General features: G+C 38.8%; 1 protein-coding gene across 2 annotated transcripts in view; it reads right to left on the bottom strand.

Annotated features, from left to right (window-relative positions):
* Window positions 1–642: 642 nt before the first annotated feature.
* Window positions 643–22,171, bottom strand: part of PDS5A (PDS5 cohesin associated factor A) — an 85,951-nt gene continuing 64,422 nt past the window's right edge. The window contains exons 21-34 of one of the 2 annotated variants that reach the window (XM_033060309.2): window positions 21,378–21,536; window positions 21,058–21,126; window positions 19,537–19,673; window positions 18,712–18,835; window positions 18,243–18,447; window positions 17,635–17,749; window positions 14,418–14,550; window positions 13,339–13,458; window positions 12,141–12,203; window positions 7,637–7,776; window positions 6,461–6,566; window positions 3,689–4,041; window positions 2,407–2,557; window positions 643–1,841 (exon numbers count right to left, since the gene is read on the bottom strand). In XM_033060309.2, coding sequence (XP_032916200.1) covers window positions 1,806–1,841; window positions 2,407–2,557; window positions 3,689–4,041; window positions 6,461–6,566; window positions 7,637–7,776; window positions 12,141–12,203; window positions 13,339–13,458; window positions 14,418–14,550; window positions 17,635–17,749; window positions 18,243–18,447; window positions 18,712–18,835; window positions 19,537–19,673; window positions 21,058–21,126; window positions 21,378–21,536 — 1,911 coding nt within the window. In that variant the 3' untranslated portion in view covers window positions 643–1,805. The remainder of the gene's footprint in view (window positions 1,842–2,406; window positions 2,558–3,688; window positions 4,042–6,460; window positions 6,567–7,636; window positions 7,777–12,140; window positions 12,204–13,338; window positions 13,459–14,417; window positions 14,551–17,634; window positions 17,750–18,242; window positions 18,448–18,711; window positions 18,836–19,536; window positions 19,674–21,057; window positions 21,127–21,377; window positions 21,537–22,171) is intronic. The other variant, XM_033060308.2, reaches the window with a different exon arrangement.

Genomic DNA, 22,171 nt, shown 5'->3' with positions numbered 1-22,171 from the left:
GGGAAGTATTTAACCAGAGCACTAAAACGAAACTGCATTAAAATCAGTAAATCCACCTTGTGAAATTATTTCAATTTTAGAAATCAAACCCCTGATAGATGTGTCATTAAATGATTTTAACATCTCCTCTCTGCGAAAAGCATTTAAAATCCTTCAGGTCAAAGCACTGCAGGTTGCTTTAAAAGGGGAGCTGCACACACTGCTTTATGCACAAAGCCTGATTTCCTGTTAAAGAAGAAAAATAACACTAGCTGTACACCTGCTGAGAGAGACTTAAGTCAGGTTGAAGAGCACACAACTGCATCCTATCCATTTTAGGAGCACCAACAATCCCTAATGCCACCAGTATCCAGCTCTTCTATATGAATCAAGGGATCTCACAACAATTTGCAGAACAGAAATGGGGAACTGAGGCAGCGGGAAGAAAAACTCTTCACTGCCACTCTGCAGACCAACCCGACCCCATTCACAAGATAAAGCACTGTAACTTCATGAAAAAACTTAACTTTTTAACTACCTAACTGTCTGCATTACAGCTCCTTTGCTCTGTACAGTACTTCTGTGAATGTCCAAGCCCATGCACAGATACAGCAATTATGTTCTCTGTGAAAGGAAAAAAAAATTTAAAAAAAGACCTCCATGTGACACCTAGAAGCGTTTATTTTATGCAACAAACTTAAATATGATCATGTGTACATAAAAGTGTACACTGTATCTATGCTGAACAATGCCAGGAAACATAATATTGATGCAACAATCTTCTAAAATAAACATTAAAAAATGAGCCTGGACAGGAAGACAAAATGCAAAACAGACTTCCAATCAGCACAATGCTTAAAATTGAGAGCAATCCTAAACATTTCCAACTTTCCTTACAAAGCTGCCAAAGTCCAACTATTTTTAAAAACTGATTTTTTTTTTCTTTACATCAATAATAAAAATCTGGTGACAAACATTATAAAATCAAATGCTGGACTGTCTTTACTCCTTTAAAATTTAGAATATTCCAACAGAACCACAGGAGTAAAAACACTTAAAAGTGATATATGTTTTTATAAAACAAACATCAATATGTACATTTATTGCAAATTATATTAAACTAGAATGGAGGGAAAATTAAAAAATGAAATGTCTACTTGCGAATTAATAATAATTTTAAGTGATTACTTTCCCACTCTGATAAAAATCAGAAAGCAACATTTATAAAATTGCCACCACATGACTTTTCATAGCAGGGAACTGAAATCTGTACATCTTATTTTTGCAGAAAAGTAGGCAGGCAGAAAGAATTATACATAAAACAGTTTCCAAAAGTAAAGCAAAAAAAAAATTTTTGTGTTTGTTTTTTTCCTCTAGTCTTGTTTAAAATTAATTCAGTAGACTTCTACCTTTTCTGTGAAACATGGGAATACCTGGCTCTAGGATCATGAATTTTCAATGTCAGTGTAAGGACCTTCTCTGACTTTCTTTAAAAAAAAATGCAGCATGAAAGTTAATGGTGTAAATACACTTTTAAACTCCAGAATGCAGGAACTGGAACCAAGTGTTAAGCAATTTGCTTAATTATTGACTTTTCATAAAAAAAGTCTCTGGGGAAATAAGTACAGATGCTTTTAGCCTCTTTCTCAAGAGTTTCTGCTTTACATTTCCATTGAGAAGGATTAATTTCATGTGAAAGGGAAGCATAGTTTTCCTTCTGGTTTCAGAGCTGAAAGCTGTGTGTTTTGAAGTAATTTCAGTTCCTCTACAGGAAATTTCTGAATCCTAGTTTTTGCAGAAGCTTGGAGCATGCCTTTATTTGGCCTTCATTTCCTCCCTTTTCGAGCAAGTTTTCTTTTTACCTTTATGAGGGGAGAAAAGGAAATGAAAGTTAATTGTAAGGACATGGAAATTACAAGTGATTCTGAATTAACTTCCTACCAAAAACTGTTTACATTTTAGCTTTAACACTCTTTATACTGTGATTCTTCCAGCTTCATCTTGTATCTTCTCAACAATTACATAATTAATTGAATACTACTGAATTTTCTTATTGTATAGCACAACTTCCGGATAAACTTGAAACTACACAATTTGCATTGTGCATTTTGTAATTCCGTAAGTAGTATTTTTTCAGCATAAATATAAACAGTTATCCACTGCTTTCACTGCAATCAGAGATTAAGAACAGCAACTTGATCTAATTAACTGTAATTACCAAGGTTTATAAAAATAGCCCATTTCACTTCAGAATAGGCACTACTTCAAATGTTTTCCAAGTATTTACAGTAACTTGTACATGCCTACTTAAAAGCAAAAAACCTATTAGAGCTTTTTATACACACAAATTTCTTTGATTTCATACTGTATAAACTACAATAAAGAAGTAAAAACAGAGAATTGTCCTATATAAGATGCCTGCTACACCTTAAGGAATCCTCCCTCTGCTATCTCTGTATCGTCAGTATCTTCCTGGCTGCTCCCACAGGCCTTAAAAAGATCCATTGCATTTTGAGAGTATTCTGAACTTGAGTCTATCTCCAACAGTGAATCTCCATCACTTCCAAGCACCTGGCTTCTGAAAAACGTTAACAATGTTTTGGTATTTTGTCCAAAAAACACTGAGATATTATACATTTCAAAGATGTTATCTGATACAGTAGCTAAACGTTAACAATGTTTTGGTATTTTGTCCAAAAAATACTGAGATATTATACATTTCAAAGATGTTATCTGATACAGTAGCTTATTAAAGGCTATGGATAGTGCAATTTGCTCTGAAGAACTTGAAGAAATTTGACATATTAAACAAGCACTGCAAGGCAGTATACAAATATTACACTCTTGACAGAACATTCTACTGGTGTATAAAGCTTACTCTGAGAAGGTAAAACTATTTTTGTTCAAGGTTCTCTGAAAGATCTTCAATTTACAAATCTCTAAAAGAAACTATTCCAGTTTTTTTTCCTTTAGATTAATTTGTGATTGCTTAGAGCATACTGGTTTGCAGACCTTATTGCTCTATCACTTTGGACACTTTTGCATTAATTATGTACGAGGTCCACCAAAACAAACTTCTTGTGTTTGCGAACATTATGAATTGCTTGTATTGCAAACCAAGTCAACATGTTTAAACACTAACGTAGCCCAGGTTATCATCCAAAAGCTCTTTTGCAATTTACAAAGTTCCAAATGCTAATTTTCAGTTACTTAAAAAAAAATTACAGAATTGCTGATATTAAAACAAGCACAGACCCAAAATATCAGAAGATAGTTACAGCTGGAATTACAAATTTTCCTGTGCATTAGACAGTCAGTTTCCAAGCCTTTGCTATCAATGAAGGCAAGCATAGCAGAGTAGTCAAATGCCCGTGTGCCTGGCATTAATGAACGCACTGAAACACCATCAACTCTTAGTTCCTTTACACAGCAATGCCAGGAAGGGAAACCAGGATGCATAAAATAACATTTGGTGAAAACAGGTTAAGTTTATCCTGTTCTCACCAAACAAATTAATTTCTCCAATTCCAGTTGCCCAAATACTTATTCTGAAAAACGGAACTCAACGCAACATATGGTGGACCATGGTATCTGCTGTGGTTTGGTTGTGCCTTTAACCATGCTAGGTCTGTCGTAATTGTAAATTTAGAGTCTGACTTGAGACAGGAAAGAACCACCCCCCAATACGTATTTAATTATTTATTTTTACCTCTGTAGATCAATTTGTCTCTGTGCTGCTGCTGGTTTTTTTGCTGTGTCTTGCTGTTTTGGTGCTTTGGCATTACCTGCCTCTAAACTCCCTGGACTTTCTTGGTTGGCTGCTGCTCTCTTCCTTCCCCTGACAGGTGGTTTGTTTGTCTCCTCGTTTTTTGCAGTGGTACCCTGAGGCTCCGGTTTGGTTGGTCGCCCTCTCCTGGTTTTTGCTGCGAGCGATGGGCCTGTTTCTTCTACACTTTTTTCCTCTGTTTTTTGATGAATATTCTCAGTTCCAGATGCTGTTGCTGTTCGTTTTTTCCCACGTTCAGTGCTATTTCCTTGTGTTGTCTGATCAGAATTAATCTCCTAGAAAACAAAAGTCATGAATGTGAACAAAAAAAGATTCCCGAAGGCAACCCCAAATTGCTACCTCCCTCCAACAGAAATACAAGTTTTTAAAACTGTAAGTACATAAGTATTGTTATGAAAACACATCATATGGTCTTAGACCTAGCAGTAAGTTTTACTAAATGGGATTTTATACCTTATCCTTGCAAAAATATTTTCAACATTGTGTGGAATGTTATCATCTGCACCCAATGTATCTTTTAGTGGTGTGAAAGAGATTACAGTAAGAGTAATATCTTTATGAGCTCCTCCCATGATGGTTTTTCTGGACAAGCTCCTTTTACTGTCTCTTTGTCAAATGACAGGAGAAAACTGAGGAACAAGAGAATTATTACAATACAGCAGTATTTACTATTTACTTCCATACATGCAAATTTTGAGACCAACATTCAGTAAAGGTGCAGTTTACTGAAAACCTAAGTGTCAGTAAAGAAAAACCCAAGACTTGTAGGGAATAAAAAAGTAAGATCACACCAAAATGAAACTCGCTGTGTTTGTTAATTCTTTGTTATGTCTGAATAGGTATGTTCTTCTCAACACACTGAACAGGGTAATGAAGTGATTAAATACCATGAAGAGGTGTCTGTATATCTGAAACATGAAGGGTTAGCAATGTAATTCTGTACACAGAGCAGTATTCCCATGGAAAAGAGGAAAGCCTTCATTTGAATACTGACTTCCAAACCAGTTGGGAAAAGTGGTAGAGAAAAAGATACTGATGAAGTATGGCTGGATGACTTAGCAATTTCAAACAAATCAATGTCATTATTCTAACTGCTGTATCTGAACTAAGGATTTTTTTTTGTTAAATATTCTATTATTTCTTATGTGTTCAAATGAGTCAGGCAATCTCTGTAATCTTCACTACTGTTCCAGCAGCTTCATAGTAGACACTTACAATTGCTATTCATATGAACTTTACAGATTCTCTGAAATTTCAACTTCAAGAACCTAGAAAGCATTGTTGAGAATTTACTTTAGGTGTGCTTTCCCTAACTTTTCTATGTGATGATACAAATCCAAAATACCTGCTTATTACTCTGATTTCATCTAATAAAAAGAGATGAAGCAGATATATAACTTCTTAAACAGCCTAACTCATCTATGTATCCCTACATTATTACAAAAATCTGCTTTAAATCACAGAATCATCTAGGTTGGAAGTGATCTTCTAAAACCTGTTGACAGTGGGGCCTCAGTGGTTATCCAGCGCCTTGACAAGTCAAGCCATGAACACTGATAATCCACCACTTTTCTGGACAGTCTGGTTCCAGTGTTTAAATTTCTCCACAATGTAGATTTTTTTTGGTATATTTTTTCCTGCTTGCATCCAGACAGAATTTCCCCTGATGCAACCTCTTCCTACTGGAAGAGGCCTTTTGTCCTTCCAGCAAGCAGCCTTCAGAATACTTCCATCCATTTTTCCATAAATACCTTTTAGATATTGGAAGACTGATTTATTCTCTCCAAGGCTTCTCTTCTCTAAGCTGAACAAATGCAACACTTCAAACCTTTCTTCACACAACTTCTCCATGCCTTAATCATCTTGGTGCCCCCTGCAAGGCCCTTCCCAGTTTTTCACTATCTGCATTGAACTGGAGAGGACACAATATTCCAGGTGTGGCCTAATGAATGCCAAATGGGGTGGAATAAGCAAATCCCTCTATCTGCTGACAACTCAGGACACAGCTTGCTGCCCTCACTGCAGCTGAGGCACACAGCCAGCTCACACCCTGTTGGTTATCCACTGGGGATGGTCCCCCAGGTTCTCCCCAGCCAATGTGCACTCTAGCCATGCAGATCCCAGCATTTTTTACAGCTGGTTAATTTTAATCTATCCCATGTGCAGGATTCAACTGCTATTGTATGTTTTGTAAGTTAAAAAATCATTATGATTTACACATGGTGTTCTCTCTTTATTGGAAGGGTCGGGGGTGAATCATACACTATATTTTTAATAGTTTAATTAAGATTTTAGTTGTGACAAAATTCAGAAGTTAGATGTTTATTTCATGCTGTAGGACCACTTGACATTTTCTTGGCACTAATTTCAGTTAAAGCTACTACAGGTGTGAACTTTCACTCTGAATTCCAGGCTCACTGTTACCTATATTGGAAAACACAGAATAAACATGGGAATACTATGTAATTTGAGAAGAAGTCCATTCAAATGAGTGCTATAAATTACTCTGGATAAAATAAATGGCCATTTTGAAGATAAGGGGTCTTCTGTTAGGCTAGGAAACTTGACACAATTAGATGAAATGAAACTGGATGTTACCAGTTCCTCAGAGACCACCTACAATGACATGCGCTGAAAAAACCCCAAATGTCAAGCTTATTACAGACATACAGTCCATAAAATCCCTGGACATACCTTGTTTTTCACAGGTTCCGTCTTTGCTGGTGTGACTGAAATAATTCTCACAGGATTTTCATCATTTTCACTGACTCCGGTTTCTGATATATCTGAACTTTGTTCCCTGGGAGCATCATGAAAGACATAATAAAATAAAAATATACAAGAAAGAAATATGTTTGGAATTATTGGGGGTAAAAAAAAAGGGGAGGGGGGGAGGGGAATCAACACCATCAGCTAAATTAGTTTAAAAACAATTGAATTTGCCAGAGTCCACACTTATATTTTCTTTCCCAGAACTGGGAAAAGTCTGAAAGGAATTGGCTTGCCATTGAGCCAAGTCCCTTACCACAGGCACACCACTGTATAATGACTTTTGCAAACTTAAGACCAGAGCTCTAAAATAGGCTGTGTTGTTTTTCCAGATAGAAAGAGCCGATACTGGAAAACGTAATGAAGAATAATAAACACCAATAATGCCCCAACTTCACAGAAATCAAAAGAACAAAAAAGAAAAAAAGCAAGATTGTTACAAATTATATTATGCACACTTGCAGAACAAAATCTGAATGCAGTTATACTTCCCTTTGGCCTTACAAAATGTAGCAACTAGAGATGACTTTCTCTGCTTTCTTTAACTGTTTATTTTAGTCAGGTAATCAAATCCAAACCAAATTAAACAGTATTAAAATCTGAAAGTGTAAACTGTTTCTCCAGGTTTACAACAAATTTTAAAACTCTGCATCTATATAAAAATAATGCTTGCTAAAAGAAACACTGAATATTTGTAATATTTGATATTTGTAATATTTGATAAACGCTGAGTATTTGATATTTGTACTATCATTTGTTGCATCTTTCCACTGAGACCCTGGCCTGCTTCAACAAGCTCTTTTTATCATTTTTAATCTTACAAAGATCCGAGTATTTAATCTATATAAAAAAAGTTTCTTGTTTCCAATCAGGATTAATCCTGATTTATACATCAAAACATCAACCACACAAACTGAACCAAAAAGCAAATATGGAGATTTTACCAACTGAGAACTACTACATTTTCTAAAACTGGACAAAATAAGGACACTCTTCAAACATGTAAGCACACACACCAAATAGTCTCCTGTCCTAAAACTTGCAATCACAGTGGAGAACATGAAGTAAAGAGATGATGAAAGGAATTCTGGACTCCCATACCTTGATCTGTTTCCTGCAGAAGAGCTCAGCTCAGAGTTTACACTGCTTCCAGTCTCTGATCCTGTAGTCCTGATATATGGTCTCCTTCCAGTTGCAGATAATGGTTTGTTTACTGTACCTAATACGCCGGTTGGTTTTGGCTAGAAAAAAATGTTTAAATCTTTAAAAATGCAAACTTCAGATACAGTAATTTCACGACCATAAGGCGCACCGGACTATAAGGCGCACCCCCCGGGACTTGGCAAAACTTGCAACTTTGTAGATCAGATAATGCGCACCGGATTATAAGGCGCACTTTTTTTTTTCTTTTGCAGCAAGGCTCCGCCCCCAGCTCCCCCGACACGGTTGCCGGCCAAGGCTCTGCCTCAACCCGGCAGCCATTGGCCCCCGGGCCTGCCTGTACCTGGTAGAGGCGGTGCTGCGGGCCCCCTGGGCGGCATTCACCCAGTAGCCATGGGCCCCTGGGACTGCCTGGACCTGGGAGGGGGGGTGCCACGGGCCCCCTGGCCCGCCTTCACCTGGCAGTCATGGGCCCCCTGGCCCGCCTCCACCCGGCAGGGGCGGTGCCGCGGGCCTCCGGGCCCACCTCCAGCCGGCTGCCGTGGCACTTCCGGCTCCCCCCACAGCTCACACTTCCGGTTTGGCAAATTTCGCAACTTTGTACATCAGGTAAGGCGCACTGGACTATAAGGTGCACTTCCGGGTTCGAGGGAAAATTTTAGTCAAAAGGGTGTGCCTTATAGTCATGAAATTACTGTACATACCTAATTTTAAAAATATTTGCTTGAGTATTTAAAAATACTTTTTCTGGATTAACAGTCTTGATCACACTGCCATAAGTTTAGAGTTACTAACCTTATCTTTACTTCAAAAACATTGTTTATTCTTTTACTTCTCGTAATTTAAGAGCATTTCATCAACTGCCCTTCTCTCTCTCATGCTTTGTAAGCATAGCAGCTGGAGAAGTCGCAACAAAAGCCAAAATTTTAGGCAATATTAGAGTTGAGAGCCTCTGGTTAAGGATGAATGGGAAAGCAAATAAAGTGGATATTGTTGTGGGAGTCTCCTATTGACCACCCAGCCAGAATGCTACCAGCAACACATAATTCTACAAGGAATTACAGGATCTTTCTGGATCAACTGCACTTGGCCTTACGGACATGCTTGGCCCTGCACATGGGGGACAGCAGATTTTGGGTGCTGTAAGACTTTTGTATCTGGGAATCTGCTTTTGAAGGTACTGCAATCTATGAACGCTGGTGACTTTATAGGAACCACCTCTTAAAAACACAGGAGGCAATTGCAAAGTGTAAGATGTCAAGCAAGTGAGGCAGAATTTTAGCCTGGCTGAGCAGGGATCTTCTTCTGGAACTTCAGCAAAAAACAAAAGTATACAGTATTTGGAAGCAATGACAGACAACATGGCAGGACTACAGAAATGCTGCTCACCACTGTAGGGAGGAAATTCCTGTGGGCAAAGCTTGATTACAGTTCAAGTTGGCCAGCACTACAAAGGTCACAAGAAGGGCTTTTTAAGGTATGTCAAAAGCAAAAGGAGATCAGAGATTACACTGGGACTGGGCCATTCCTTGATGAGGCTGGTCATCTCACAAACAGGAGGTGACAAAGCAGAAACATTTAACCCCATCATTGCCTCTGTCTTCAACACCAGTGATAGGCCCTGGGACCCTCAGAGCCCTGTGTTAGAATACTGTGTCTGAGGGGAATGATAGCCCCAGTTCCCTCAGCTGCACCTCATAAGACCTGTGCACCAGACACTTTACTAACTTTGTTTTCCTTCTTTGCATATGCAGTAAACTCAGCTGCTCAGTAAATGGAGCAAATAAATTATTTTATTAAGAGAATAATATGTTTAAGTAAATACTGTGTAGAATTAGCACTAGGATGATGCAGCCACTGAACGTGTTTCCAGTAACAAGCCTTTTCTACAGAGATTATTGCTTTTTTTGCTAGCCAATGCTTTCCAGCATCTATAATATCTTTCTCCTACCTGTTCCATCATCCACTCATGGGAATTATTTTTTTTTTCTTGGGAATGTCTTAATTTATTAACTTGGCCTCTAAGGAAATGTAAGAATACACGAAGAATGTGACATGCCAATTACAAAAACTTCCTTGACTGTTCTCCAGGGACAAAATAAAAAACTTCCTGTTGCCTACTCAGCCTGATCACATGGGTCAAGTCATCTGCCACAGCAAAATCTAAAACATTTTAACTGTATCCCAAAACCCCAGAAGACAGTGCATATAACTACATAAATATAATATAAAAATACATCATAAATACATAAATATAATAGTTCAGTTAAAACTGAAGCTGGCCACAGCAATGGAAGATAATAAGAAGTGTTTTCTCAAATACATTAACAACAAAAGGAAGGCCAAGGAAAACCTCAATGCTTTACTGGACATGGAGAAGAACACTGTAACCAAAGACAAGGAAAAAGCTGAGGGACTTAACTGCCTTCTTTGTCTCCTCTTTAATAGAAAAGTCAGTTATACTCAGGCTACTCAGGCCCTGAACTGGTAGACAGGGATCAGAACAGATCCCCTGCAATCCAGAAAGAAGTAGTTAGTGGCCTGGCGAGCCACTCAGACACTCACAAATCTATGGGGCTGGATGGGATCCCCCTGAGAGTGCTGAGGGAGCTGGCAGAAGAGCTCAACAAGCCACTCCATCATTTTTCATCAGTCCTGGTTAACTGGAGAGGTCCCAGATGACTGGAGGTTGGCCACTGTGATGCCAATCTACAAAAAGGTAGAAGGAGGATATGGGAGATCTACAGGGTTGTCAGCCTGATCTTGATGGCCAGGAAGGTTATGGATGATCTGTTGGTTATCTTTAGTGCGATCACATGGTGTAATCACCATGTGATGTAATCACCAGGGAATCAGGCTCAGCCAGCATGAATTTAGGAAAGATGGGTCCTGCTTGACCAACCTGATCTGTTCTGACCAGATGACCTATCTAGAAGATGAGGAAAAGCTGTGGATGTAGTCTACCTGGACTTCATAAAGCCTTTAATGTTGTCTCCCAAAGCACCCTCCTGGAGAAGCTGGCAGCACATGGTTTGGACAGGTGCACTCTTCACTGGGTTAAGAACTGGCTGGGTGGTCAGCCCAGAGAGTGGTGGTGAAGGGTGCTACATACAGCAGTGGCTGGTCACTACTGCTGTTCTGAGGGAGCAGTGTTAGGGCCAGTCCTCTTTGGTATCCCTACTGATGATCTGGACAAGGGGATTGAGTGTCCCCTCACAGAAGTCAGTGTCAGCTCACAGATGACATCAAGTGAATTGCAGTACTGTCTGCTGGAGGGCAGGAAGGCTCTGCAGAAGGACCTGGACAGGCTGGATCAATGGGCCAAGGCCCATGCTATGGGGTTCAACATGGCAAAGTGCCGAGTCCTGCACCTGGGTCACAAGCAGCCCAGGCAGTGCTAGAGGCTGGGGCAGAGTGGCTGGAAAGCTGCCCAGGAGAAAAGGATGTGGGAGTACCAGCTGGCAGCAGCTGAACATGAGCCAGTGTGTGCTCAGGTGGCCAAGAAGTCAATGGCATCCTGGCCTGTGTCAGCAACAGTGTGGCCAGCAAGACCAGGGCAGTGACTGACACGCTATACTTGGCACTGGTGAGGCCATACCCTGAATCCTGTTTCTGATTCCAGGTCCCTCACTGCAAGGACACTGAAGTGCTGGAGTGAGTGAAGAGAAGGGCAATGGAGCTGGGGAAGGCTCTGGAACAGTGTCTTACCAAGAGCAGGTGAGGGACCGGGGGTGTTTAACACTTTCTACAACTGCCTGAAAGGAGGCTGTAGCCAGGCGGGGAGGGGCCTCTTCTCCCAGGCAGCTAAAGATAGCAAAGAGACAACAGCTACAAACTCTGCCAGGGGAGGTCGAGATTGAAAATCAGGAAAAATGTCTTCACTGGAAGGACTGTCAGACATTGGAATAGACAGGCCAAGGATGTGGTGCAGTCACCATCACTGGACGTATTCAAGAAATACTCAACAAGGCATTTAGTGCTGTGGTTAATTGATATGGTGGTGTTTGGTCAATGGCTGGAACCAAGGATTTTGGAGGTCTTCTCCAACTTTAATGATTTGGTGATATCTCCTACCATTGCATTCAACCTAATTCTGCATTACATTTATTGAATTTAACAGCATTAAAAGCTGTATTAAAAATATTACAACTGAAAATTTAACATCTCCAATGCTAGTGGTATCCCAACTCCTATATGCATCATAACTTTACACCAAGCTTATTTCAGTAATAGAAGAACCTGTACCTCAGTGCACAGGTAACAATTTTGGTGTTGTGTACTCATCAGGTCGTATGTTCAAGGAAATAATTATATGTCATTGAATAAAAGAGTCACAAATTACTGTACATGAACTCTTAATATAATTTTTAAACTACAGCAGTCCAGAATATTTTAAAAATCACAAATCACATTCAAAGACTTGAAGTTTGTCAAAATACAGTACCTTTCCTGTCAAAAGAAGAACCCTTGTCTCTTCTGAAATGTAATTCCTGTCATTGCAGAAATCCTGCATAAAAAATAAAAATTAGTTTGTGTTTGATGTCTCAATCTCACTTCTCTTTTTATATACTTGACTGACTTCTCAAATTAGATACAACTATCAAGTGTTACACATACTTCACACCATGCAACCTGCTGACCAATGAATCAATTTAATAAAAATCTGTCAAACTTGTATTTTGGTGGAGATTTACAGCGAGCATTAGTGAATGACAGTATGCCATACCTGAAATCTGAATGAACCTTTTTCCTTCTAAAGTGACATGAATTGTTTGAAATTATGCAAAACTGCTCTCCCTATTTGTTCACTTGCATGTTTTTAATGGGAAGTCCTACCAGAGGAAAAGAGGTGCCATTTTCTGTAAACAAGTTGAAAGTTGTTACCTTTGTCACTCTGAATATCAGAGTTTACACAGACCCAAATCCTGTAACTGAAAAAAAGGCACCAGCTCACTGTTACATGGCATTTGCCACTTCTCAATTTCACAGGAAACCAAATTTTGCTTAAATAGACTCTGGAAAGGCTGTTAATTAACAGTCTAGGACCCTGAAAAATGTCAGGCAGTACATTCTCCAGGAGAACTAAAACATCAGGTCTGGTCCAGACAATCACTTGTGCTCCTTTGACGCTTTTCAGAAGTAGGTCTCTTGGAGAGCAGTAGTGCCACTGCTGACAGCAGAGCTGTACTTGCCAAAGCTATTACTAGGCAATAAGAGGACCAACTTGTAGAGCAAGCAGAATAGCCCAATAGCTACTGACAGATAGAAACATATCATGGGTAACATAAAATAATGTTCTCTTTTTTTTTTGTCTGGTTTGCATTCTAATTTAACTATACAGTCATAATATACATATATCCTCATATATTCAGATGCACTTGTAAAACACACTAATGAAATGATTCAGCAACACATGCCAACATATCAGCATTAATTCCAATTAGTTCTCACCTGGTTACAAACATTTGTCATGTCTTCATAATACACAGACAGCAGAGGATAGAGCTGACATTAAAAAATTAATTGCTGATAATAAAAGATGCATTTTGCCACTCATTATCTTATGGACATAACCAGCTCTCAATCATAAAAAAAAAAAGTATTTCCCCTTATTACTTTGGAAATAAAATTAACAAATTTACCTTTTCAGGCTGTGTAAAAAATTTGGTTGGCAATACAGGGTCCTTCGGTGAATCTGCATTGCACAAAGCACTTTTGCTGTTGATTACACATAGTGCTACATCACATACTGTGTAAAGTTTCTGGAGAAAAAAAAAGAAAAGCATGCTTTAGGAATTACTTACTGTGTAGAAAGAAGGCAGTACTTTAAAAGGTTTATACTATGTGTTTAAATAATCACCAATAAGGACGTATTTTGTACTTATATTACTAACCATACTGCTGGGTCTTAAAGCACATGGAGAAGTCCTCATTCTTCATATGATACTATTTATAAAATCTAGTAATACTTTACATGACTATGCTGTACAATTGAAGCTCCTGCTCAATCAAATCACCTTAAATGGTTTCTCATCTCTGCTTGAAACTAATGGGTTTAACAGTAGCTGTATAACACAGTATTTCCTCCCCCAACAGCAGAAAATACTCATGTCAGGAAACTAGGCAGTTGTTAAAATAAGGCAGGCAATACCAGGAATATTTTTACAAAATGCAGGTATTATGTACAGGGTGAGGTCAGCAAGGTTTTGAAAGAATGATATTGGAAACGTACAGTAATTTCATGACTATAAGGCGTACCGGATTATAAGGTGCACTTTTTTTTTTGCAGTGAGGATCTGCCGTTGGCTCCCCCCGCGCAGTTGCTGGCTGCGGCCCCGCCCCCACCCGCCTGCCACGGTCCCATGGCCTCGCAGTCCCGCTCCCACCTGGCAGCCACGGCACCGCAGCCCCGCCTCCACCCAGCTGCCACAGCCCTGCTGGCTCCCCCCGCGGCTCGCACTTCCAGGTTGGCAAATTTCCGAACTTTGTCCATATATAAGGCGCACCGGACTATAAGGTGCACTTCCAGGTTCGGGCCGAAATTTTAGTCAAAAGGGTGTGCCTTATAGTCATGAAATTACTGTACATACAGTGCTTGCAATTATCAGTGTCTCAAAAAACCCATAAAAATGTCAGAGCTAGTTCTTTCAGACTTCCTGCAAATCCTGCTTGTGAAGTCTTCAGCTAATCACCCAGCACTAATCTCAATGACATTTCTTACTTCATTGGCCTTTGGCTCATCAGGAGACTGAGCATCTCGGGTAAGTTTGATGTTTTCTGACATCTTTTTCATGAAGGCATGGCTATTGTTTTCATTCTTTGTCATTAAAACTTCAAGCATGAACCACAGGCACCTAAAAAGCCATAAAACCACAAGCAATTACATTTCAGCTTTTATACTACCGCTCCTACATACAGCAAAGCTTTACGAAATTTTGTTAGCTGTACTAGCTTCCTTTCTGAAGAAACAAAAATCAATTTAAAGACTAAACAGATAACAACATATAATCGTGTAAACAGAGTCTAGGCCTTTATCACACACAGTCTTAATTCTACTGCTTGGAGAAAACCTGCCAAATTAGTGTGTTTATTATTACATCTGAAAATACTGCCCAGCCAATCAACTTCTTTCTCTTCCACATATGAACAGAAACAGGAATTCTGGCGCTATCATCAACCAAATCAAATTCTGTACTCACTAGCTTGAGCACCATGTCCCTATTAACAATGTACCGTACCATAAGCACACTCACGGCAGGCTTAAACAAATCACGCTGCTGCTAGTCAGTTATCAGAGGTGGATTAATACTGCAGCTCAAATATGAGATCCAAAAAACAGGTCACATTCTGCCAATGTTCCACATGGGAGGAAAATTCTCACGGGTAAGACTTACTGGAACTAGCTTTCCTAGGTTTCTTTCTTTAAATCTAGCTTATGTATAGTGAGACTACATTTTAATTTTGACTGAAAGTTTGTTTTAAAAATTTGTCAATTATGATATAAAGCACAACTGGTCCATCCATGCTATCAAGCTGCACCACTGCATATGGTTAAAGGGTCTACAGTCACAATATTGTAAAATAGTACTTAGTTGGGAAAGACACATAGGTGGTTCTGTGAAATGCAGGGTTTGCCAGAACTAATTTAATTCTGAAGCTTTGGAAGAGAGATTATTTTGTAGAAAGAGGTAATAAAACCCAAAAAAATTAGAATTCCCTGTTCACAAAAGCCTCCATCTTCTTACCTGACACAAACTGTAATGAAAGAGATGAAGGAACATTTGTCTCAAAAGCTCAGAGGCTTAAGCTCCATCAAAATACTTACAGAGCTAACTGATGTTCAAGAAACTAAAGATGTCTCTAGTCTGACTTGCATCCAAGAGCTACAAAGGCTATGGTAAATCAATCTGTTAATACAGCTTTACATCCATCTATCCACTATTTTCAAGAACTTGAATAAAATCAATACAGGACCAGTAACATACTATCCTGACCCAGGTTCTGCAAAATCCAGTGTCACCCCAAGATTACTACTGAGAACACATCATACTCTGGTAATTCCAGTTAACTCATGTCAAATTGAATAGCTTGACTTTCTCACTAAGTCAGCAAATTACATAAATAATTATCAACTTTGAATAAGACCTTTCCAAAACACCAGTGGGATTTTATATTAAAAACCATACACCTAGAGGAACACAGTCACACAAAGTCATTCTTTGTATCCACTTCAGTAATTCTGGATTATGAATTAGAAAGAAAAAGACATTTGAGACAGTATAAAGATAAAAAACAACTAATACCAAATATAAACCCTGCAGGATAAGCTTAAAAAACTTCATCAGTAACAGCAGGTATCATAGATTATGGTACAGGAACTGCTAAGCATGCATTGACTGTACATCACTGTATCTAGGCCATGTAAACTAAGACAAACTAGGGAGACACCAACAATACACATTGCAAAACCTGTTTTTCCAACTTTGCAAGCATCTATGTTAACACTTTAAAGTGAACACTAAGGCACTCAGCTGTTAAAAGAAACGCTGTATCACATTAAATGGAAAATATTTTTCTCATATCTCAGGAGACTCTTCAGAGAAGTATTCCTGCCAAAATTCCCCTACAGAGTATTTCTTTGTTTGGAGCAGTCCCTTCTGGCTAGTTCAGCTAGTCTGTGACAAACATGAGGGAGGAAATTGGACAACAAAAAAAAGCTATACAAGGAGCGTTCAAAAAAGCTCTGTGCACAAGAAAGTGCTTCTCAAAGAAAGTATTAACTCAGTGACTGCAAATCAGAACTTGTTCTCATGCATTTTGGATAAAGTACATGCTGGAGGATGCTTTCAGATGTTGCCAGGAACAGGGAGAGCTGGGACAAAATGCAGACTTGTTAATAAGGTAAAAAATCTTCACTGACTTCAGGTCTAACCAGGTATGAATCAAGTAGCTCAGAAATTAGAACACACCAAGCTTTTCATTTAGAGAAAGAATCAGACTTGGACTGTGAGAAGTGAAGGTACAAAAAGCATTAAGATCTGAACTAGTCTATCGGTGCCAAAAGAGAACTACTTTTCCGATGATGTATATTGATTGCAGTATGCGGTTATACATGCCTAATACAAAACCAACAAAGCTCAGTTTCATCAAAAATTAACACAACAGAAAAAACAAAACACTAAAACCAGAGCTGTGTGGTGGGAGAGACAACATGCTTTAATTTTTAAGTGTTGACTATTCTTTAAAATTTTAAAATTCACTGCAAAACATGAGGAGCAAAAGAAGTTATAATTAAGATGTGAAATATTATTTGACGCACACAAGAAGGTCTGAATTTGGAAACAGCACAGAACATGCTTCTGCCAAGTATGACGGTATTGTATACAGAAATTTGTGTTGAATACATTAAGAAGTACTAAGCCTGCACTGGTGATGCATAGTGCAAATGTTAAGTCAGCAGCAAACGTAGAATGAATTTTAGTAGGCTTGCATAGGAAGGGGAAGTAAGTTTCCAGTGAGGCAGGACTTATCCAGCCTCAGTGTTTTCAAGTCTTGGAGAAGTACTCTATTTTAAAAGCTCCAAAATATTTGAACTAACATTACTTGACGTTCTATAAATATTCCTAGGCACAAAGACAAGACTCTAAAATCATTACTTACTTTAAAAGAAGTATACAAAACTCACTGATTTGGTATACAATATGACCTACAGGTTACCATTTGGGCTTTCACAATATACTGCTAAGCAGTTGTTGATGCATTCTTCCAATGGTTAAAGTGTTCTGTATTTCCACTTTTTCCATTTACTGGTTTGCAAGATACTGTTGATAAAAGAAATATTTCTTCTTCCTAATTAGTTTCTTCCTCCTCCTAAGCAGTTTCTTTCTAAGTGCAGAACAATTCTCAGCATAAGAATTCTAGAATCACTTGACACTTACTCTTTGACATCACGAAGCTGATCAACATCCTGAGGTTTTGTGAAATCTGGATCATGTGCCAGTAAGTGAATCATATACGGTACCACATACTCAGGCAGCAAGGACAGCAATTTTTCTACAGTAACAACAACAAAAAATTGTTTCTATATTACACACATACACATGCATCATAAGAAAAACTTATTCAAAGTACAACTTTTTCAAATATAAAATGTCTAATTTTGACTTCCATTTTCTTCCTACAGACTTTACTTTTAAAGAACCATTTAAAAAAATTAACAGGTTTTACTACTACAGAACTACTTGGTCTTGCTTCAGGCAGAAGGCCATAAAGCCTAAAAATATCGGACACAAAATTTTATTTTTTGAGCAGAACAACTACAGCTGTAGTTGTAGAGCACTGTATGTTACATCCATAATTCTCAGCAATCTACAGCGGACCATTTTCTAGTTTATGCTAATACTGAACTAAGTGTCTAATACAAAGATGGAGAAATAGATTAAACTTATCTGGTGTTTCTTTAGAAAAGCCAATTGCTTAAGGTTTAATAATTACTCCTTCCAGTTTAGTATTATTGGATTCTTAACAATTTTACTGAAATACTAACCATTAGCCATAGGATTCTGCTTAATATATTCTCTTCGTATATTGATGTTTTTGAGCAAGCACTGTCGGGCATGTGCTCTTCTCTCCTTCACAGGGTCTTTGGCACACAAAGCAAAGATTGCCATATATTCCAAAGGGAGCAGTAATTTCACAAGTGCCTTATGCAGCTTCTGGGCAAATATCTGCCTCACTTGGTAGCACTCATCCTACAGCAACACAAACCATAAATGTGCAACCATCAAAACCCTAGTCTTTAAAAAAAAAAAAAGCATTCAAGGTGGAATTATGGGGATGTTTTTTAAAAATACGAACAGGAGCAGCACTATAAACATTTGAAATTGAAACTTCAATAACTCTTGTGAAAGCTGCAGTGAGGAACAGAATATACTCAGTGTAGCAGCAACAAAAGCTCAGGCAAAAGGACTCAGAACTCAATTAAGGGTCACTTCAATTCTAATGCAATTACTTACATTAATGACGAGTGCACAGAGCTGGAACTGTTCTGGGGTAATTATTTCATGGTAACAGGGTTCCTGTGCAAGCTTCATTATTGCACTACCAGCAGCTAATCTCAGTCGAGACATATCTGATTTACTAAACACGGCAGAGAAAAAAATCCAAATAATTAATCACAGCTCACCACAACTATCCTTAAATTACCTGCATGTCTCAATTTCTTCTATTTACAAGACTAATGACCAATCAATGAAATCACAATAACACAGTTCTAGATGAAGCTAAATTAACCATACCAAATTTACGGGGGAGACAAAAAAAAGTGCGCTTTACTTTCCCCACCAAAAAAAATCTACTTCCAGTAAAACAATGAAATTAGATGAGTCAAGTTTGTTTTCCTATCACTGTCAAAATGAAAGTAATGCTTTTGTGATGGTTTTTCTCTTTCCTTCCTTCACCCTCAAGATGAAGTTGAGGTGCAGTTACCACACAGTTGGAATGAAGAAGCTCCACCCAAGATAAAATCTAACATGCTTGGGAAGTGGTTATCACTCCACTGTTTCCAAAGATCCCTCTGCAGGTGTTTTACTCTCTACAATGTCTTTTACTAGGAAAATTATCTAATTTGGAACTGAGAAGGTATTAGCAAATTGCAAGAAACAGAGTATCTACCAATTTCATGCTACCACTCCACTCCTAATATTGCTGCTCCGATCAGATCTGTAGCCAACACTGTGCTGACCCTACCATTTCCACACTAAAAAGCACTCTAAAAGAATCAACACTCTTTGAAATTCAAAACCAAAATATATGGAAGCCTGCAAGGAACAAAATCTGACCTGATTCGCTTCTGTTCTGTCAAGTCTCCTTCGCTGACGAGCATGGCTGACAATAACCGGAGTGTGGAATTTGCAGATTTTGACTGGTTGTTTTTCATACCCAACAACCAGCGTACCAAAAGTTTAATTGCTTGCACCTATCACACACAAACAAATCAATAATCAACTTACTTGCCAAATTTGGTATGTTACTAAGACCTACTGTTGTCAAATTGAAATTCCCATAGATTTCTGTGTATTAGAGCTGATACATTTTTAAAGGAACAGAATGAAGCAGTAAATATTTGTAGTGAAAAAGGAAAAAGTACAGTAATTTCACGAATACAAGCTGCACCATTTTGACTAAAATTTTGCTCCCACCCCGGAAATGCGACTTACACTCAGGAGCGGCTAATATGTGAAGAATTTTCAATTTTCTGACATTTCCAATCCCGGAAGTGCCAGCCAGGGTGCCAAGCCGAGCACCTGCCAGAAAAACCTGGCATTTCGTGATTATTAGAGATTGGTTACTGTGTTGTGCGGTGGGTGGGGCCAGCTCAGTGCCGGCAGCGCAGGGGCAGGGGGAAGGCAGGGGAGCTCCCTCCTTCAGGCGGGGGAGAGGCAGGGGGCTCTGTGCTGACATCCCCACGGCTCGGGGGAGGAGGTGGGGGCTCTGTGCTGCCATCCCCGCGGCCCATGGGGTAAGCAGGGGGCTCCTGCCCTCACCTGCCATGGCAGGAGCAGGCAGGCTCCGTCCCCGCCCGGTTCCATCCCCGCCCGCCGCTGCTGGCGGGCTCCGTCCCTGCCTGCCACCAGCGGCAGCGCCGGGCTGGGCCACCTGGCCCCGTCGGCAGACCCGAGCGGGCCGAGCCTGCACAGCCTTAGCCGAGCCAGTAAACCCCGCCATGACGCGATTCTGTTACTATTTGGCAACTTTGTTGCATGCGGGTCCTCGCTGCGAACGACAGAGTAGCTTATAATCAGGTGCGGCTTATTTATGGACAAAGAACGAAATGTTTGCCAGCACCCAGAGATGTGGCTTATAATCGTGAAATTACTGTAGTTAGTACTGGTGACCTCTGGAGACTTCAGCTATGGTCCACTGTCTTTGCAGATTAGCATCTGCAAAGGATGCAGGATACTTGATGTATGATTAAAAGCAAGAGTAACTAGATAAAAATTCTTAGAAATGGCCATAATTAGATTCACATTTAACAAGGTCTCAATTTATTTCAAATATGTTTACAAGTCAGTAAAGTCACAGTAATGTCACCTTTCTTGTAAGGAAAACTAGAACTTTTGAATGTCTTGATTTTCTCAATGCTCTGAAGAATTAATATCAGTAAGTGAAGACAACAAAATGCATAGCTTCTATCAGCTTTATCAGTTCTATAAATAACCCAGAAAAACAATAATATTCTGATAGGACTACTACAAAAAAACTCGAAGGGATTTATTCTAATATTCCCCATTGCACAACTGGAAGAAAAGTGAATTTTTAATTTCAGATATACACATTATTGCAGTCAGCAGATAACACACCTTTGCTAGTACTTCTGGAGAGACTTCTTCATCTGGAGACCACAATTTTCCATTTTTCTCACCTGTTGACTATAGAAATTCATGTAAGTTTACAAACTGGCTCAACCCATACAGAAAATGAAGAAGTAAAAACAGAAAAAAACCATGGATTAGGCTTTCTTTTACAAAAATACCTTTTTATAATGCAGTTATCACTGTACTAACCACTCACAGAACACTACTTTAAGGACTCATTTGACAAAAAATTCTTTGTTGCCCACAGAGTTCATAATAGGTTAACAGCATAATAAGCACTTACCAAAAAAAAAAGATTTTCTTACCCTGTCATTCATTAGGAGATCTTTAACAATGAAATTTGCAACAACAGATTTCATTGGAGAAGCAAACTGGTCTGGAGCCAACATAGAAATATGACCCAAAGAGACCAAGGGAGTTATAAGCTGTTCTGGTACATCAGCATTCAAACTTCTACTAAGAGGCTGAGGAAGGAAAAAAAATTCAAAATTCAACTTCAGGTAATAAATTAGCATGTCCTAAAACAGTTTATTTAACTGCTGTACTGCTGACACATTTCACCATTTTCCCAAAGGAATTAATAAAATTAGCAATCAGAATTTTAAAGAATATAATTTCCTATTCAACAGAGTAAACAAAAATCTCACGTAAGGTAAGTGAAAAACAAATTCTATATTCTCTTCTTATTTTAAAATGAAACACATTCAAGCCTGAGAGACAGGGGAAAAAACTTTGACTCAATTCTGTTCAGAATTGTGAAAGCCTGAATCCAAGCTGCCAATGGTAGAAAACAGTAGCCAAAACCTTGGAAAACACCAGGGACATTTCTACTAGCCATCAGTATTTACCTTCCAGGTAACAGTCACCAGGACAATTCCTGTATCACTCCACACCATGACATCAGATTCTGGTATTAGGGAGGGAACAAGCAATCTCACAGAAGCCTAAGCAGAGAATGAACTCTGCAAACTTAATTCAAAGCTTTTCATAATTATAAATTATGCACAGGCTCAAAGACAAGATTAAAAACCTAAAATAATTTACAAGTGCAGATTAATAATGTTATTATTTAAAAGACTATGGTGAGAAGTAATGAACT

The sequence above is a fragment of the Catharus ustulatus genome, chromosome 5 (genome assembly GCF_009819885.2).
Source record: "Catharus ustulatus isolate bCatUst1 chromosome 5, bCatUst1.pri.v2, whole genome shotgun sequence".
Lineage (NCBI taxonomy): Eukaryota > Metazoa > Chordata > Aves > Passeriformes > Turdidae > Catharus > Catharus ustulatus.
The sequence above is the reverse complement of the archived record's forward strand: the minus strand, read 5'-3'. Positions and strand labels throughout refer to the sequence as shown.